We start from the raw sequence: 17,310 nt of genomic DNA, 5'->3' as shown, positions 1-17,310 counted from the left end.
ACATATTGTGTTTGGTTTTCTGTTTCTGCATTAATTCGGTTAGGATGGTGGCCTCCAGCTGCATCTATGCTGCTGCGAAGAACATGATTTTGGTCTTTTTCATGGCTACATAGTATCTCACTGTATATATTTAGAAATATATAAATATATATTTGTATATTGCATAATATATATATTTATATGTATATTATATATACACACACATACACACACAAAAAAAATTCAATTACTTTACCAAGGCATACTCTGGAATAGATAGTACTTTAAGAAATCTTTTATTCTAAATAGATTCCAGTAAGAAACTAAACAACTGAAGTGATAAACCCCACTCTGTGTAACTGCTAAACTAATTTGTAGTGTATTTACTGCTCCATTTACCTTTGCTGAATCCTTCGCTTTACCTCCATTCTTAGGTGCTTTGGAGCTGGAAGCGGTCTTCTTGCGCTTATCCTAAAGCAAAGGAAATGTAATGAGGCTATGGCTATCATCAATCCATCTAGCAATTAACTAGGCTGGTTAAAGTAATCCAGACTATTCTGAGATCTCCAATTTAATTAAATAATGGAAGACTTTGGGTGTTTTTTCATGATTTTTTGAACAATGGTGAGTGTTAGAGAATTGTTTAAAGCAGGAGGGAAAAAGGATAGAAATAAGGAGGGAAATGTGGGTGACGCTGATGCTCTGCCAATTCCCGTGATGCATGACTCACCCAGACCTTATTTTGCTAATCAAAACACAGCTCGTCAATGAGATGTTAAATGTTGGCAAGGGTGTGGAGAAAAGGGAACCCTTGTACACCATTGGTGGAGATGTAGATTGGTACAGCTATGATGGAAAACAGTATGGAGGTTCCTAAAGAAATTAAAAGTAGAACTACTATATGACCCAGCAATCCCTCTTCTGGGTATATATCCAAAGGAGATGAAATTACCACCTTATAAAGGTATCTGCACTCCCATATTCACAACAGCATTACTCACAATAGCCAAGATATGGAACAACCTAGTTGTTGATGAATAGATAAAGAAAATGTCATGTATATATACATGATGGAATATTATTCAGCCTTAAAAAATTATATCCTGCCATTTGCCGCAACATGGATGGACTTGGAAGACCTTATGCTAGATGATATAAGCCAGACACAGAAAGAAAAGTGATTTCACTTATATGTAGAATATAGGTAAAAGAAAAAGCTCAAAAATACAGAGAATAAAACATGGCGACCATGGTAGGGAACAGGAGGAGGAAATAGAGATATAGGTCAAAGGATACAAAATAGCAGATAACACAGAATGAACAAATGTAGAGAGTTAATGTATAACATGAGGACTAAGGTTAATAAAATTGTATTAGGGATTTTTGTTAAATAAGTAGATTTTAGCTGCTTTTGTCACAAAAAAGTAATAGTGTGAGATGACAGATATGTAAATCTGCTTCCCTACAGTAACCATTTTATTATTTCTATGCATCCCAAAATACCATGTTGTAAACCTCAAATGTACACAATAAAATTTATTTAAAAAACAAAATAGAGCTTGTCTCTATCAGGACTGGCTTTTGTGTGCCAAAAGAGCAAAAACAAAACCCTGTTTTCAGTGTTATGGAGGAGAAATGAACAATGGAAGCAATCAAGGAAAGCTGGAGCAGGTTACATATAAAAATAAAGTCCATTCACCAAAAAAGGCATTACTTATGAGTTACCAGGGGTGACAGATAGAATGCTGAGGTGTTCTAAAAATTAAACTACCCAATATGGAAGCACTGACAATTCAGTGATCCAGAGCAGTGCCTTACAACAGCCAAAACAATAGCAACCTGAGATCTGCAGAATTCACTCTTCCGAAAATAAGGAGGTACTCATTTCACTTTTCCTTCTATTTGATTTACAAGAGGGTGTAGCTTAAGGGAAAATGCCTCACACTTGTTGAATTACACAGTCATTTCTCATTCACTGTTAATCACGTTTTGAGCACCTGCTAAGTACCAGGCATTTTGCTAATGACGAGCACAAAGGTAAAAGATACATCACTACTGTATAGAATGCACAGCTCAGTGGTGTGATACACAAGCACAGATAGGTAACCAGAGAGCAAGGAGGGCATGGAAGAGAGGCCTCTAACTTTGGCCTGGGAAGGGAGAAGAGGTAAGACAAGAAAGTCTTCCCTAAGGAGCTGATGCTTGAGCTGTGCCCTGAGGAATGAAGAGTCAACCAGTTGGGCTAAGCAGACAGAAAAGAGGAGGAAGCTCCAGAGAGCAAATGAGCATAAGAGCGCCTGCTGTAGTTAGGCCCCGCTCTCACTTTAAATGAACACAGACATAGCATTATAGTGGCACAACCATACAGTGCAGAGATAAAAAAAAAATGGTGTCTATGGAAATAATAAAGTAGCAGTTAGGAAATAAGCAGTGTTTTATAAGTGCACTGTAAGTAAAATTATGTAAAACATACATATAGAAAAAAAGGAAATCCACAAAACAATACTGTTTTGGGGGCAGGAGAATTATAGGTTTGTTTTCTTTTCTTCATTTTCAGGTTCTCTATATCATCATTTGATTCATTCTACAGTTTAAAAATTATAAGAGCCAGGCACAGTGGTTCAAGCCTGTAACCCCAGCACTTTGGGGGGCAGAGGTTGCCAGATAACTTCACCCCAAGAGCTCAAGACCAGCCTGGCAACATGGTGAAACCCCATCTCTACAAAAAAGTACAAAAATTAGCCGGGTGTGGTGGTGCACTCCTGTAGTCCCAGCTACTAAGGAAGCTAAGGCAGGAGGATTGCTTGAGCCCAGGAAGCAGAGATTGCAGTGAGCTGAGATCACACCACTGCACTCCAGCCTGGGCTACAGAGTAAGACCCTGTTACAAGATAGACAGATAGATAGATCAATCAATAAAACTTGTATGTATGCACACATAAACACACACACATTTCAAAGAAAGTCTATGTGAAAAAGCACAGTACCTTTGCTGTGTTCTGTGAGGTTTCTGTAGTGGAGGGACAGCTGTCCAGATCTCCTGAGAGAGCATCAATGGGGTCTTGGTCATCTGCAGGTTTCTGAGATATGAGTAGAAATAACCATCAGTGAAGAAGCAGAAGGCAAAATGCAATATGGGGTATTTTCCCACGTCACTTACAAATAAAAGATGTTTCTATAAGAAAAAAACTTACTAACATTGTAAAGAAAATAGAAAAACAAGAAAATCTTGATGGCTTTTTTTCCCTCTACTCTTTAATAAACGCTGCTTAGTATTCTCTGAGCCTGTTTTCTATCCTAAAGGGCTTTTGTGAAGACTAAATGAGAGGTAAACAATGGTCACACACATTTATATGCATGCTCTGGCAAAGTACCAAGCACAGAGTAGGCATTCAATATGTTTTAGTTTTCTAAAATGCCAAATAACCCTATGGCTAGAATAAAACAAAATTTAGTGGAAATATGTTCCTATGGTCTTTACCTTTGATTCCTCTGATTTCTTTGTAGGTGGCTTCACTGGTTTGTCCTTAAAAAGAAGGCAGACTATTGGTTAAGCATAGATATTTGTAAAGGTTTACTTAGGTTTAGGCAGTAGAGAATCTATTATCCAATGACTTGACTTGGATAAAATGGAGTGTAGACTTGCAATAACTAATAAACTTGGGTCCCCACAATTTCTTTAGCAGCTGTGCTTAATTACTATTCTTTATAATCATATTATAGACTTGGGGAAAGCATATGAAAGAGTCCTGGAAGTGAAAGAAACACTATTTGTGAACCTTCTGCCATCATGTATTGTCACTTATAATTCTACTTAAAGTGTTATAAAAAGTTACTTGTGTTTTATGTCTTATTTACTATAGTTTATTACACTTAGAAAGTCATCCGGGATTTTTCCCAGTTTCAAAGGCAAGGACCTTAAATAATAAATTTCCCAAAGAATGGAAGCAGGGTGAGTTGGTACTATTAAAGTGGGAAGGGCTCTAGCAGGATGTGGAATTGCTATCTTGTGGAATACTGAATGCAAGCAAGAAGAATTGGTTCCTGTAATAGGAGACCCTGAAGCCGACAGTGCTATTTAAACCAGGAATCATCTCACCAAAATGAATCAGTACAGAAAGAGAAGGGTGTAATTTGGTCTTCCTTGTTTTCTGTTTGTTGAACAGGCATGGAAAGGGTTATTTATCATCTAATTGACTCAAAAGTTAGAAACCAAATAGGAGAGAGATGGGGGACAGGCCTGGTTGACCTACGAAAGACTGGTTTCTATCATGTGGGAGACAAAAGGCCAGGGACTTTTTGGCAGAGAAACAGGATTTGTGATTGGGAATATTGCTTTGCCTGTCTTCACTGCAATAGTGCTGATGGTGATGTAGAAGAAGATAGGGAGACCCCAGGTCTTGGAGCTGCCTTATTAATTTGCCCTATTAATTATCCCAATACCAGCTCCTTTTCTACTGTCCTTAAACAGAGATTGCTTCCTTTGAAATCCTATCACCTTAGTGATTTTTATAGCCTTTTCTTGAACGAGAGAATCACATTTCTTGGATTACTCTTAAGTATCAGTGACTGACTGAACAGTATTCAACCCTGTTTATACCACAGAGCCTAGCATATGCATATATAATGATATTGGCTCAAATAAATATTTACCTGCTGGTCAGCTTTGGTGACACATTAAAAGCAGTCAGTTATGATATGTCTTTATGCTACTGTAAAAGAGTACAGCTACTATTTATTTCAAGGAGGTCTGAATTTAAAGATCTTTGTAGCATAAATCCAATCTAGCAATTTGCCTCAGTTTACCTGTCCATTATCATCCAGGAGATGTCTGTATTCAGGTGGGATAGTGTCATCTCTTTCTCCAAGCTTGTCTCTATGTTCAGCTTTTGCTTTTTCCTATATAAACAGTGAGCAGATAGAATTAATATTCATTTCCTCTTTCACTTAGAAAATACATTGTCAAATGTAGCATTCAGCATTTGTTGTGCTTTTATGAGGCAAAACATATGGTCTGTTTTTATTTTTTAAGCAACAGAACAACACAGATGACTTCAACAGACTGCTAGTTGGCTAAAATATATAATCCCATATGCTTCTGTATGTCAATTCGTATCTGTGAATTTTCTAGCTGTATTTTAAATGCAAATAAATGATTAAATAATTATCCTCAGAAACCATGTTAGGAGATTAGAACCCAAAGGTATAAAATATCTTTTTTTTTCTGTATGGTTTCACTTTTCTAATAAAAAAAATCAGGCCACTATACCCTGCTATTTAGAGAGGTCATATTTACAACTTTGCCTATTTATAAGCAACTCTGAAGAACAACAGCTCATTTGAATGGGTGTGCTGACTGCTTGTGTTGCATGGGAGGAAGCCATGCATACGCCACACCTACCTCCCAGAATCTCCTCAGGGAGGCTCTGCTGGTGTCTTTGTCACAGATTCAGTGACCTTCCCCTCCAGTGGAGTACAGATTGATTTTTCTACTTCATTATAATTTCATGTTTAAAATATAGGTTAAATTCACACCAGTATTCCTATGACAATGACAGAGTCAAGACCCAAGGATTAAAATTTCACTTATTAGTGAATTTTTTTTTTTTACCTTTACTTTATCCTCCATTGGTTTGTTCTCATCTGGGTCAGGCTGCCTTTGTCCTAGACTATCGGAGAGTTTATCCAAGGCATCATCGAGGTCTTTGTCACTCTGCTAAAAAAGTAAATAATGCCGAATTAGTCACTCATTAGCCAAACTGTATCAGAGGCAGATTAGCCCAGGAACTCCATCTTTTCAGGAGGGAACCTGTTTCCTTGGAAGAAAAAGACATCTGGGGCTGGGGCAGGGGCGTAGACAGGGTCAGAGAAGAGAAGGCTAGGAATGGAAGATCAGGAGAAGAGCGGCAGCATCTGTCAACTTACTGGGGTTGGAGGGTCAGCACCTTCCACCCACCCTGCCCATCTCTTGGTGAAGATCCCACCAGGTTAAGAAGGTCTTAGTGGCAGCCTCAGGAGCCATATCCAGTGGGTGACCTGGAGGTCACATAAAGAGTCCAAAAGCAAATGAACCAACCATGTGTGCCTTTCATTTAGAAATTAAACACCATTAGAAAACTGGATATGAAAACAAATATCCACTAATGTTGTCAGATGGTTAGGAAGCAGGATTCTGCAACTATAGAGGTTGAGCATTTCTTTGGTTCTGTGGGTCCTCTCTAAGACTCTAAGATCTTGAGGGGTGCATTTCATAAAGTGCAGCATGACCCGCAGTTTGTGGGAAGCCATGGAGCTCGGCACTGCCATCCTAATACCTCCTAGAACGCAAAACCCCAGAGACAATCTGGGGTCAGGAGAGTGGAAGGGGCTTCTCTGCCACACTGGTATGAGTGGCCTGAAAGACTTCAGAGAATTTCTGAACTGGTGGGAAAACCTCTCTTTTCATCTTTAGGAAGCTCATGGAAGCTAAATTGCAGAAATGGGAGCTGGTATTCTAGAGGAAAAAAATTATGGAACAACAATGTCACTGTCACTAAGATAGCTTAATTCCTCTAACATTTATTTACTGTATGATTCAGGCAGCTTATTTAACCTCTTTCAGCCTCAGCTTCCTTGGCCATGAAATGTGAATAACAGTAGTACCTATACTCCTAAGTTGCTGAGAAAAGTAAATGACTGAAAAGGCATTTAAAACAGTACTAGTTGTATGTTAGGACCCAACAAATGGTAAATTATTATTAGTATTATTATAGCAAAATCCTAAGTTTTGTTTCAAAATATTTTTCAACACATTGCATTCAAAATTCCACCTCTAAATGAATTCAATTAAAATGTTTAATATCTACATTGTATAAGACACCATGCTGAACTCTGTCCAATACTGTATAGAACTTTCCAGTTGATTTTCAAAGTGTTTTCACATACACTATCCAGTTTTATTGATGCCCACAATGGTTCTCAGTGAACTAAGCAGGCTTTTGGAGGTAAAAGCTCAGGGAAGCTAAGTCAGTTGTTTGAAAACAAATTGTTAAAAAGTGAATAGAACCTAGGTCTTGGGACTGATAAAGCTTTTCCCTGTCACGGCTTAGTCACACCCATGATCTTCTATTTTCTTTGAAGCAGTTTTCCTGTTGGAGTGATTTTATTACACAGATCTTTGAAAGCATGTCTTCAGATGCTTTCAGTGTATGTAACACTGCTAGTAACAATCTAATAATCTCAGCAAAGAAAGCTCCCGTGAATTATCATGGCTTGACTCTTTGATTTCCCAATATTTTTATCTAAATAAAGCTTTATACCTTGTTTAGTGACATCTTCAAATAAAATGTTAACTAAAAACAAGACTCTCTGATGGGAAATGTGATCAGAGAAGTGTCACTGGAAAACCTACTTCTTAAAGGCAAAAAAGTTTCTGATTGCAAATGTTTACTGATAGCCTCCATCAGGGCAGAATCTCTGGCCTGAATATTAAGAACTGAAGTGTAAATGGCAGCCTAGGCTATTAATGATTCTTCCTTTCTGTTTCATGGAGACTTTTTTCATTGTGGGTGTGTTTACACACACATGCACACACACACACACACATACACACACACGGGGCATTTTACTGGTTTTAAGTGCTTTATTATAATCCAGGATTATAGCTGCTAATGGTAGAGCTGCCCGGGGCCAGGTCTGGGCTTTGTCATTTGTGCCTCTGGATATTTTCAGATGATCCTGAAGCTGACCCAACAGGATGAAAATCCATCAGAATCTCAGACTGCAGCACTAAATATGCTTTGATGCTACATCAAAAGGAATGGAAGCATAGCTGACTTCACTAAAGTTACTTCATCTCCATCTAGCAAATGAGGCACTGTTCTCAAGCAAAGGAGATGGGGATCTGGTTTAGGGCAATCCCTTTATAATTTGATGTGCTGTGGTCTCCTCGGTAATGTATAATTTGGTATTGCACAGGTGATTAGTCAAGGAAGTCTGGAAAAGCTTTGGTCCCACAGCCTTGCCTCACAGCATGTAAATAATTAAAACAATATTGATGCTGAGGTTCTTCTATAGCTGGTATGAAACTGACAAATTTTTACTGGTGTGAATTGGGAAGAAAACAATGCTATTCCATGATATGTTGTAAAATGTTTGTAAAATGTTTGTAGAAGCTCAAACACAACAATTCCATAAAATACACTTGAGGTTAAATAATGGGTAGTAAATTATAGAATGTATAAGAAAAAATATAAAGGAGAAAATCAATTATCAGGAAAGCTAAAGAACTTTTCAAATCTAGTAATTCAAATATAGACACAATGCACTTTATTGCACTTTCAATTCTTATAAAGTGATAATATTAAGGTCCTTGACTATGTGTACAATGTTTTCACATATATTGTTTCATTTAATAATTTCAAAGTTAATCTCTGCCATCTCCCTAAATCATCATTCTCGGCTCTTCTGAACTAGAAGGTGCCTGATCTTCCTAATAATTCTGCCTATTTTCATTTGCTTTAAACAGGTGCCCTATTTTCTTTCTAGTTGTGGCTGCGCAAAAAGAAATATTTATCTCCCAAATAAGATGTGCTGCTTACCGAAGTATCACGGGGTGGGGCTCCAGTGTGGGTGGCTGAAGTTGGGGTTTGGGAAACCACTTCAGAGATGGCAGCAGCAAGTTTAGCATCTTCAAATTTCTTTTATGGAAAAAAATTTTATTAGTGACATGTATATAAAATTATGACCACAATGCCATCACTTAACTATAACTCTTAATGATAGCTTAATGACTGTTTATTCTCTTGATCCAAATAGACTCATAATATATAATTTTAGAAGAAATTTAAACTCTTTCTTCTCTATTGTATTATTTTATACAATTTCCTATTTCTATTTCCTTCTCATATTGATTATTGTAAATACTATGCAATAATATAATAACTTAGAGTTCCATGGTTTGTTTACACATTTCCTGTTGCACATTTAGGTTATTCAAAAGTTTTCAGCTCTTTTAAAATTGCTCTGAATAAGTTCTAGTGAATAAGTTATGGTGCTGGTTATATTTTGCCAAACTGCCCTCTCAGATGTTGCTAGGAATTCATACTGCGAAAAGCAATGAATAAGCATTCCTGTTTTGCCATGGCCTTGCTTGCCAGAATTTGACTTTTATTACGTATTTTTATTTCTGATAATCAGTGTAAAATGATATACTACTATTGCTTGTATATTGTGGTATATGGTGTCTGTCAGGTTTCAGGGTTTTTTTTTTTCAATGTTAAATATTATTCTAGAAACTTTCTGAAATTTCTGTTTAAAAAATATTGAATATTTGCTTCATTTCAAATACTCCCTTTTGACAGAAACCTTAGGTATAACTGTTGATGAAAAACCAGAAAAAAGTCCAGAACTCTTTGGTGACTCCAGCTATGGATCGCTTATTTTGAAAAAAGAGAATTGCAAATTTTACCAAAAGATGGAGAAAAGCACATTACAAAGATACCAACATTCAGAAATGTATTGCAGTGTATTATTATTGGAGATTACTTAAACTAATGTAGATAACTATAAGATACTTATTGTCCATTTATACTCTGTAAAGCAGTTTTAGAATGTAATATTTTAGGTAATCTAAAATGTACTAAATTCATTTTCAGTTATGAGAAATCTTTGCTTATATGACAAATGAAAAGAATAACAAGTTGTCAAATGAAAAGAATGACATATTGAAACATTTGTATTGTCTCTTCTTAATCTATCTGATTGACTTATTATTTAAGCCTTTTAATACTAAGTATGAAACAACCTATGGTCTGGAAATTTGTTTTGCAAAGCTATATGTACATGTTATTTAATTCATCTAACACTACACAAAAGCATAAAATGATTTTTTCACTCTTTTTAAAAATACTAAATCATTTATGTCCATTTCTCAATTTTTCCATTGATCTATGCTTTGAGTTTGCCTTCTCAACATTATTGTATTTTCTATTTATTATTACTGTATAATGCTAGTGTTTGTGACTAATCTTACCTAAAAGGTACTGAAAAATGCCTTTTCAGTATCTTCATTTTTATTTACCCATTATTTTTCAAAATATATCATTGACATAATTTTATCATTGAATAATTTTATTGAGTTATAAAAAGTATCTTATTGCTATTTAATAAAAAATTAACATAAAAATGACTTGAATTGTCATCATTCTTTTTAAGATATTTAGTTAAACTGACTTAATGCATGGCCTTCAATTTTTTTGTGTCCTTATTTTTCTGATCATTTCTCCTTTTTTAGTTTACATAAGTCTGATCTCATATTAATTACATTTTCTCATCTGTTGTTACTAATAAATATGGCATAATGTTACTTACAAATGTATTATCTGCAAGTAGTGCTATCCACAAATATATTCAAATGTTCCCTTTTAAAGTTTGTCATTTCTTTTTCATGTGTTGTTAATGATTCTTCCATATGATAATAAGCAGAAATGACAATAAACTTTTCATAGTTTCTGCTTTTAAGGAAAATGCCTCCAGCATGATACTGAATATTTGATTCTGAAAACTAAAGACTCTTTAAACATTAGGGGATTGCCTACTTTTTAAAACGCTTTTATTTATAATATGAGTATATGTAAAATTTTAAATAGATCTTTTACATGGACATAAATAATTGTTTCTATTTGATATACCACTACAATATATTGACAATTTTCCCAATAATCAATCAATACTTATAATGGCAAACAATTTCTTAACTGTTTGTTATATTCTATGTATGTTGTATGTAATTTTTACATCTACATGTTTAAGTAACTTTAGCTGATACAGTTATATTCGTCACATTTTAAGATTAGCACCATAATTACTCACAGAAGCAACTATGTGACCCCATCTTTTTCATGACATATTTATCCACATAAGAACTGAGTGTTCAATAGCTGCAGGAGTCATCTTTAAACCTTCAGTAGAAGGAGAGTTTGAAAACCAATGCAATATTTTCTTCAGTCTTTTTTTTAGGTTTTGTGAATTATGCAGTTTTATATTTTTGTTTAATCTTAGAAAACTGTTGTACATAGTGTTTCCTAATAATGTCGTTGTACTCTTGTACTGATTATTGTATTTTCTCACATTTATGTTACATTTTATTAGTAAGATTATTTTCTCTATTATATTTACCAGTGTTTTGTAAAATGTTAAAATTCATAAAACCAACTGACTAATGGCGTTAAACTAGCAATAATTTAGTTGATCTCATACATTATTATATTACTCTGTTAAAATTTAATTGTATTTTTCGTAAGGTTTTTTTCCTTTTGCATTTGCTAGTATTTTATAAAGTATTTGTTATTTCAAAAGAAACAACTATTGGCCAGTTAACTTTCATGCTGCTAGTTTCATTTCCTGGTATGCTTATTGCTACTTTGTTTTGGGTGGTTACCTTATTAAAACTTTTAGAAATTTCAGTTGAAAATTCAATAGCATTTGGTTTATCAGGTTTCTCTTTTTCTCTATCTCTATTATTGATGAAGGCATTTATGACAATGTGACACAGGAATACTGCTTTGACTGCTTCTCAAAGATTTTTACTTGTAATATCTTTGATGTTTTAAAATAGTCTATTATCAATGTGATCTCAGTATTATTAGGGGAATAGTTTTAAGTGTTTCTTTTTATATAGCATTTCTGTTCTATTCTATTATTATCAAAGAGCATGGAGCTACTTTTTTATAGATGAACATTAATTATGAGCCATATGTGATACTTTCCCCCCAAAGTTCTTGAAACTTTCCCTTAAATAACTTCCTATTTTGATTATTTGGTTCTCATGATGATTAGTTATTTCTACTTTATTAACTATATTGTTGACACTAATGCTTCCTTTGCTAATTTTCTAAGATTTTTTTTTTTTTTAATGGTTGTTTCATCTCACCATTTCATTGCCATATATCTTTGAGGGGAGCATATAAATTCATTGTTACTTTTTCCAAATCTTTGAATTTCTAAAAGAAAAAATACCCCTAACTATTGTAATAATAATAATGATAGGAGGAGGAAGGGAATCGAGATCTTGTTCCCCACTGCTTGTTCATCTGTTCTGCATCAGTGTAATGCTATGACTCCACATTCCCGGGGTCCTCCTCACATTGTATTCTTCACCATGTCTTACAGTTTCTAAATCAAGGCTGGAGTGCTTTGCTGTGATGTGGTCTGTATGGAAGAGGATGAGAGGAAGGTCACAGGATGAGGTGACTGAGCAGCATGATGCTTTTACAGGGGTACAGAGAAGAACATGCTCTGGTTAGCAAGCTCTTCTTTGAGGGGCTTTATTGCCTCATTCAGCAAAAGCAACAACTTCAGGTAATTCCAAAGTATCATTATTTCTTCTAGTTGTCATTCTGTCTATTCTCCAACTGATATAAATATATTTTCTATGCCACTGTCATAGAAACTGTTATAATCCCTTTTCTAACTGACTGCTAATAATACATTCAGTGGTTTAAAAACTGAGTTCCCAATAAATAGGTAAACCAGACTTCACAAGAAAAGGTTCTGCAGTTATTAAGTTTGGGAACTCTAACAGACTCACTATATATTTGCATATAAAAAGCCATGAAAATCCTACAGTAGAGAAACCTGCTTAACATTACCCAATATTGTCCAAACTTTTCGAGTAACAGAGTTCCCTTTAAGGGACTCTATATTCCACACGGAGCTAAGTACCCTTAGGAGGCAATTTGGGAAGTAGAAATATCAATCGGTAAAGTTGTCTGAGGAGTAATTTTGGATAAACTTACATTTAAATTCTCTTTTCATAGGGGTACTGGTACTTGATATTAGTTACACTACTAAAAGCATCCACTGTGTTGGGACAATATTTCATGATGCAACACATTTTTAATGGCTACAGTGGGTTGAGGGCCACTAATTTTATGATTGTTCCTGAGTCCCCTAGTCAGATTCTAAGTTACCAGTTTCCATTTATTTCTGCCACTCTAAAACTAAAGAAATAGGCCAGGCACAGTGGCTCACGCCTGTAATCCAAGCACTTTGCGGGGCCAAGGTAGGTGGATCATGAGGTTAGGAGATCGAGACCAGCCTGGCCAACATGGTGAAACTCCATCTCTACTAAAAATAGAAAAATTAGCTGGGCATGGTGGCGCACGCCTGTAGTCCTAGATACTCAGGAGCCTGAGGCAGGACAATCGCTTGAAACTGGGAGGTGGAGGTTGCGGTGACTGAAGATTGCGCCACTGCACACTCCAGCCTGGATGACAGAGCAAGACTCTGTCTCAAAGGAAAAAAAAAAACTAAAGAAATAAAACCAAGACTTTTGGACTTACAAGAGATGAAGCATTTTGTGGACCAGAGAAGTCCTCAGACAAAGCATCCAGAAGGAAGTCTTCACTCATGGGCTGCAAGAACCAGGAAATGTATCAACAAACACCATTGCAATCAGGGCCAAAAGGAAAAGATATCCTTAGAGAAAACTGGTTTGCTTACTGGAAGCTGTTCCTTAGACTCTTTCGGCACGAGTGGCTTTCCATCTTTATCCTATCCGGGGGGAAAAACATGGCATGAAATCATTTTACATTTTATCCAAGGTATGAAATCTTGCAAACATTACAAAGGGCCTACAGGCTATACTTGCTGTTGTACATTTTAAATTAGATCCATCATGTCAGGAAATAGGTTCTCTCACCAGAGAATAAGCTCTAATTAGTTCATGTCAACAAACAGCTCACAAGCACCAGGCATTCCCGAGTCACGGGGGCTGCACAGTGGATGAGGTATGGCTTGTGACCTCAGAAGCCCAGAGACTATCACAGGAGGAAAATGTGCAAGTTAGCATAGTGTGGTATGTGGTGCTATGATTGGAGTTTGCAGGACAGTGTGGGACAAGTCCTTTACCTACATGGGGGTGGGCTGGTTAACCTTGTAAGCCACACATCTAACTCATAGGCGAGGACTACATGCCAAACCCTGACCTAAGCATTGGCAATACAACAGAAAATCGCAAAGACAAAGGTCTTGCCCTCAGGGAGTTTAACCTGTCGGTGAAACGCTCTGCAACTTAGGGTTCAGATTATGTCAAGCTATAAACGACTCCAGGTGCCACATTTGAGTAACAGGACAAAATGAAGAAAGCATGTGGGCTCTTTAGTAAAAGAAGATCTATATACTAATAGTAAATTCCATTTATCCACCTACACAAAAATAAGTAAATACAAAGATATACATATATATTTCACCTGAGAAACTGGTTAAGGCTGGTTTTTGTTTCATTGAAAATGTGAAGTGCAATGGTTTAGAGGTACAAGCTGAGTATCCCTAATCTGAAAATCTGAAAACAATTTAAATGCTCCAAAATTTGAAACTTTTGGAGTGCTGACCTGACAACTCAAAGGAAATGCTCACGGGGGCATTTTGGATTTTCAGATTAGGGCTCCTCAACAGATATAAGGCAAATATGCAAAAATCCAGAAAAGTCTGAAATCTGAAACAGTTCTGGTCCCCAGGCATGTCGGATGAGGGATATTCAACTTGTATCACCTGCTTCCCTCATGACTGACTTGTGCCTTCTGACCATTCTTCAGGTACAGGGGAAAGCTGAACCTGTGCTTGTTCTCTACCATCTCTTAGCTGTAAAGGCAGAAAATTTCCTAAGTGATGCCTGGGACTCTGGGGGCACTTTAGCTCCCTACTCAAACTGAAATCAATTTTCCATCACTGCGTCATTCTGTGTCTGGAAGGGGAGGTTGTGTCCTGCCCTTGGGGAGCTGAATCTCACTGAAGAGACCTGATGGGAGTATAGCTGGTGAATATCAACATAGGATTTAAATGAGATGAAGCTATTCCCTGAAAATATTAATAGGTAATTACTACTGTGTGAGGTAAGTCAGAGGAGGATGAAATGACTACAGAATAAAGTGATCAGGGACAGTGAATCAACTGCTTCCTTAAACACTGCCACTAAATTCAGTAAAGGGAGACAGCAAATCACCAACCAATCACTTATCATGAAGAGAGTTTACTTGCACTTGACTAGCCGCTACTGAATGGGCACTCAGTGGAGACAGAACGTGTGGCTCTTAGCATGCTCTCTAGGAACTTTGCAAAGCAACGTACAAATGAGCCCAAATTAATAGAAACACTGTGGCTGCAACTGAATTGTAAAACACAGGAAGCAAATATAAAGGTATCCAGAATAATAAAGTTTCAATCATGGAGAGCTCAGTCTAATTTCTGTGTCTGCTAAATAAATGGGCTAGTGCACATGGATGAGTGAGGAGCAAGAATCTGATTTTCTAGAATTGTTAATGAAGTTTAGTTGAATACTCTTTTAAATCTTGGCCTGCTACAAAGATGACTGACATTTCTTCAACTGTCCATGAATCTGCCTTATTTAAGTGACTGCCCTTAAACCACAAGACTCATAATGGGGTCTTCCCCTTTGTTCTCTATAATCTGTACTTTCAAAATAGAGGAAATGGGGCAACTTAACACTATACTCAATGTTAGATAGGTTCTCTTATTTTTCCAACTTACATCTGAAAGTTGCTAATTTTTCTTATATAAAATAATAGTTCCTTATTTTCGTTTTTTTCATTTCTTCTTTTGAGTCAGGGTCTCGCTCTGTCATCCTGGCTGGAGTGCAGTGGTATGATCATGGCTCACTGCAGCCTCTACCTCCTGGGCTCAAGTGATCCTCCCACTTTAGCCTCCCAAGTACCTGGGACTACAGGCACTTGCCACCATGTCTGACTAATTTTTTTGATTTTTTGTACAGACTGGGTCTCATTATGTTGCCTAGGCTAGTCCTGAACTCCCGGGCTCAAGAGATGCTCCTGCCTTGGCCTCCCAAAGTGCTGGGATTATAGGCATGAGCCACCATGCCTGGCCTATTCCTCATTTTAGTTCTCCTATCTACATAAGGTTTTTTAATATTTCTGGTATTGTAACAAGCTGCGGGTTAGAAAGGAAAACATTAGGCAACCTAGACATTAGATTTCTTTCACTTGAGAATCAAGTCTAATTAGGAATATTTTAGCTTTGTATCTGGTGTTCTAACACTATTAGGAGTAGACTAATACTATTTGGTGTTTGAAATACAAAGAAACAACATCTTTGTATTCCAGGTCTGTTCCCAAGTCTCTGTGTTCTGTGTATGAATTCAGTATGAATTAAAATAAAATAGAAAAAAACTCCAGCCTGTTTACCTTGACTTCTTCTAATCTATAGTCAGGGGGAATTGTTTCTTCTTTTCACCAAGTTTTCACGGTCTTCTTCTTTGGCCTTCTCCTGAATAAAAATTATACCATTTTCATTGTTAGCATGTTTTTTCTCCCCATAAAATTAATGCCTGAGTGAGTAGATTTGAGGTAAACAAATCTGTCATTAGGTTAGGAAATACATATAGCCATATGCTTAGTGTTCCTACAGCAACTTAATCTGGCGGGTTCAGGCACCAGCAGAAAGCCTGCTGGGCTGCAAGGCAGCTGTGAGGAGCAGCAGGCATCTGTTGCTTCCTTCCCAAGTCCCAGCAATGTCAATGCAGGTGGGCAAAGATGAGACTCAGGCCTCTGGTCTGTGCATGTCGTCCATCCATGGTGGGGGTTCAACAATGCGGCTTATTCAGGTTTAGCTTATTAAACAGGATATGCACAATAATAGAAAAAGCCAGCTGGTCATGTTTTACGGGAAATATAAAAAACAAAACAAATGACTAACTTATTTGCAGGGGGAGGAGGTGATCGATGATAGTTATTTTCCAGAAGCATCTCAGTTGCCATTACCTTGACTTTATCCATCACAGGTTTTCCATCTTCTGGATCTGCTTCCTTTTTCCCCAGGCTATCAGCCAAGGCTTCTACAGCATCATCTGGCACCGTGCCCTTCTGAAAGTGCATTAGTGGATATATTAAGTAGGTGGTTAATCACTCCCTTTAAAACAAATGCTAGCAAACAATTCAGAAAGGCATATCATTATTTCAGACAAAAGGCACATGTTATCTTTTAATAACTTATCAACTGAATTAGAATCTATGTTTAAAAAACAAAATGTTTAGCATTTGAGCAAATTTCTTATATTAAACATTGTGTACAAATTATATGTTGATACTGTGAAACTTATAAGACCTGACCCACAGTTGGTTTAGAAATAAGAAAGACAATGGATTGAGGTGTACCACAGAGAAGCTGAATACCAGGAAAGAAGAAAGACGTGGTCTTTATGGAGATCATTCCATAGATGGCACAGGAAAGACTTTCAGAGCCCACAAGAGGCCATTCCTCTCCATTTCCTGTGGGACAGCCTGGCTCGTCTCAGAAGAGGAGGCTCGGATGCCTGTTT

General features: G+C 36.7%; 1 protein-coding gene across 1 annotated transcript in view; it reads right to left on the bottom strand.

Moving 5' to 3' along the window:
* Positions 1-17,310, bottom strand: part of CAST (calpastatin) — a 117,001-nt gene that overhangs the window by 5,010 nt on the left and 94,681 nt on the right. Inside the window, 11 exon segments of the mRNA XM_017859661.1 lie at positions 379-450; positions 2,966-3,058; positions 3,460-3,504; positions 4,785-4,877; positions 5,590-5,694; positions 8,558-8,656; positions 13,301-13,372; positions 13,461-13,511; positions 16,178-16,223; positions 16,225-16,259; positions 16,754-16,855. Coding sequence (XP_017715150.1) covers positions 379-450; positions 2,966-3,058; positions 3,460-3,504; positions 4,785-4,877; positions 5,590-5,694; positions 8,558-8,656; positions 13,301-13,372; positions 13,461-13,511; positions 16,178-16,223; positions 16,225-16,259; positions 16,754-16,855 — 813 coding nt within the window.

Source organism: Rhinopithecus bieti, unplaced genomic scaffold (genome assembly GCF_001698545.2).
Source record: "Rhinopithecus bieti isolate Rb0 unplaced genomic scaffold, ASM169854v2 scaffold_50384, whole genome shotgun sequence".
Taxonomy (NCBI): domain Eukaryota; kingdom Metazoa; phylum Chordata; class Mammalia; order Primates; family Cercopithecidae; genus Rhinopithecus; species Rhinopithecus bieti.
This window is presented reverse-complemented; position numbering and strand designations above follow the sequence as displayed.